The sequence below is a fragment of the Panthera tigris genome, chromosome B4, assembly GCF_018350195.1.
Source record: "Panthera tigris isolate Pti1 chromosome B4, P.tigris_Pti1_mat1.1, whole genome shotgun sequence".
Taxonomy (NCBI): Eukaryota; Metazoa; Chordata; class Mammalia; order Carnivora; family Felidae; genus Panthera; species Panthera tigris.
Window position 1 is genome coordinate 82,102,712 of NC_056666.1, and position 1,775 is coordinate 82,104,486.

General features: G+C 39.4%; 1 protein-coding gene across 1 annotated transcript; it reads right to left on the reverse strand.

The window, feature by feature from the left end:
- Positions 1 to 1,436: 1,436 nt before the first annotated feature.
- Positions 1,437 to 1,775, reverse strand: LOC102968268 (cytochrome c-like). The gene has a single exon (XM_042990853.1). It carries the CDS (start codon positions 1,752 to 1,754, stop codon positions 1,437 to 1,439), a length of 318 nt encoding a protein of 105 aa, XP_042846787.1. The 5' UTR covers positions 1,755 to 1,775.

The following is a 1,775-nucleotide window of genomic DNA, read 5'->3' on the forward strand; positions in this document are numbered from 1 at the left end:
AGATCCTCTCTCTGCATCCTCACCAACATCTGTTGTTGCCTTACCCTGATAGTACTTCTTTTTTTTTAATCTGTGATTTTGTTTTTAATTATCTTAAGCATTATCACATAATTTACAAATTTGTGCTGATGATATATCTTCTCTACTTTAACCCTTCTTTTTTTTTTTAAGTTTTTTTTTTTTTTATAACGTTTATTTATTTTTGAGACAGAGAGAGATAGAGCATGAACGGGGGAGGGTCAGAGAGAGAGGGAGGCACAGAATCTGAAACAGGCTCCAGGCTCTGAGCAGTCAGCACAGAGCCCGACGCGGGGCTCGAACTCACATACCGCGAGATCGTGACCTGAGCCAAAGTCACACACTTAACCGACTGAGCCACCCGGGCGCCCCTACTTTAACCCTTCTAACGAGTTAGCAAAAGCACCATTACCAATCATACATTGTGGTAATTCCACAGTTGTATTTTTGAATAGCTATGTAGAAAACAATCCTGAATTATAATTTAGTAAAGAATTCACAAGCCAAATCTGCCGCTATAACTTATCACACTGAATTTTATTAAAAAAAAATTTTTTTTTAACGTTTATTCATTTTTGAGACAGAGGGAGACAGAGCATGAATGGGGGAAGGTCATAGAGAGAGGGAGACACAGAATCTGAAACAGGATGCAGGCTCTGAGCTGTCAGCACAGAGCTTGACGCGGTGTTGGAACTCACGGACTGCGAGATCATGACCTGAGCCGAAGTCGGACGCCCAACCAACTGAGCCACCCAGGCGCCCCAATCACGCTGAATTTTAAAAGCATCTGACCTTACAGATCATCTATAAAATGTGAGAAGTGCTAATATTCTTTATTTAATATTATACATAGACCACACTAAAATGCCTTTCATTAAGCAAAAGGCAACATTTTAAATGCAGGGAATTTTAATTAAATTGGCATATTTAAGACTAAAAAGATAAAGTGGACATTGCCAGCTTATCTTCAGCCCTTGCCTTTAACAGGCTAGCAAACACAACTTGAAACACAGCTGAGTCTTGCTGTTCTGATACAGTGAAGGGATTTCCTCAGTATTTAAATATATTAACATAACCAGTTACATAAATCTAAATATAAAACCAATCTCCTGTAAGTTTAGAGATGGCATTTACCATCTCTGCGAAAAGCTCAACATCTAATCAACCCCAATCATATTTTTCAAAGGGGAAAACAGTGACAGCACTTGCTGAACCAGAATTACTATCAGAGGTCAAAAAGTGAATCATATTCATTTAACCACAAGCCAATCTTATTTAAATAAGGACTGTCCAAAAGAAATATTCTATCAGCCATTCATGATGTGAATTCTGGTGTATGAGATCAATTTAAACATGGTACACATTAAAAAAGTCATGAGACATTTTTGTTTTGTAATAAATAAGGCAACGGCCAACTATTACTCCTTAGTAGCTTTTTTGAGATAAGCTATCAAGTCCGCTCTTTCCCCTGCCTTCTTAATGCCAGCGAAGATCATTTTTGTTCCAGGGACGTACTTCTTGGGATTCTCCAAATACTCCATCAATGTCTCCTCTCCCCAGGTGATGCCTTTGTTCTTATTGGCATCCGGGTAAGACAACCCAGGGGCTTGACCTGTTTTTCGCCCAAATAAACCATGGAGATTTGGCCCAGTCTTGTGCTTGCCTCCCGTTTCCACAGTATGGCACTGGGCACACTTCTGAACAAAAATCTTCTTGCCCTTCTCAACATCACCCATTTTTAAATCGCTCTTTGGTTG

Coding starts and splice junctions, on each gene's coding strand:
- LOC102968268 (XM_042990853.1), bottom strand. CDS start 1,754: ATGGGTGATGTTGAGAAGGGCAAGAAGATTTTTGTTCAGAAGTGTGCC.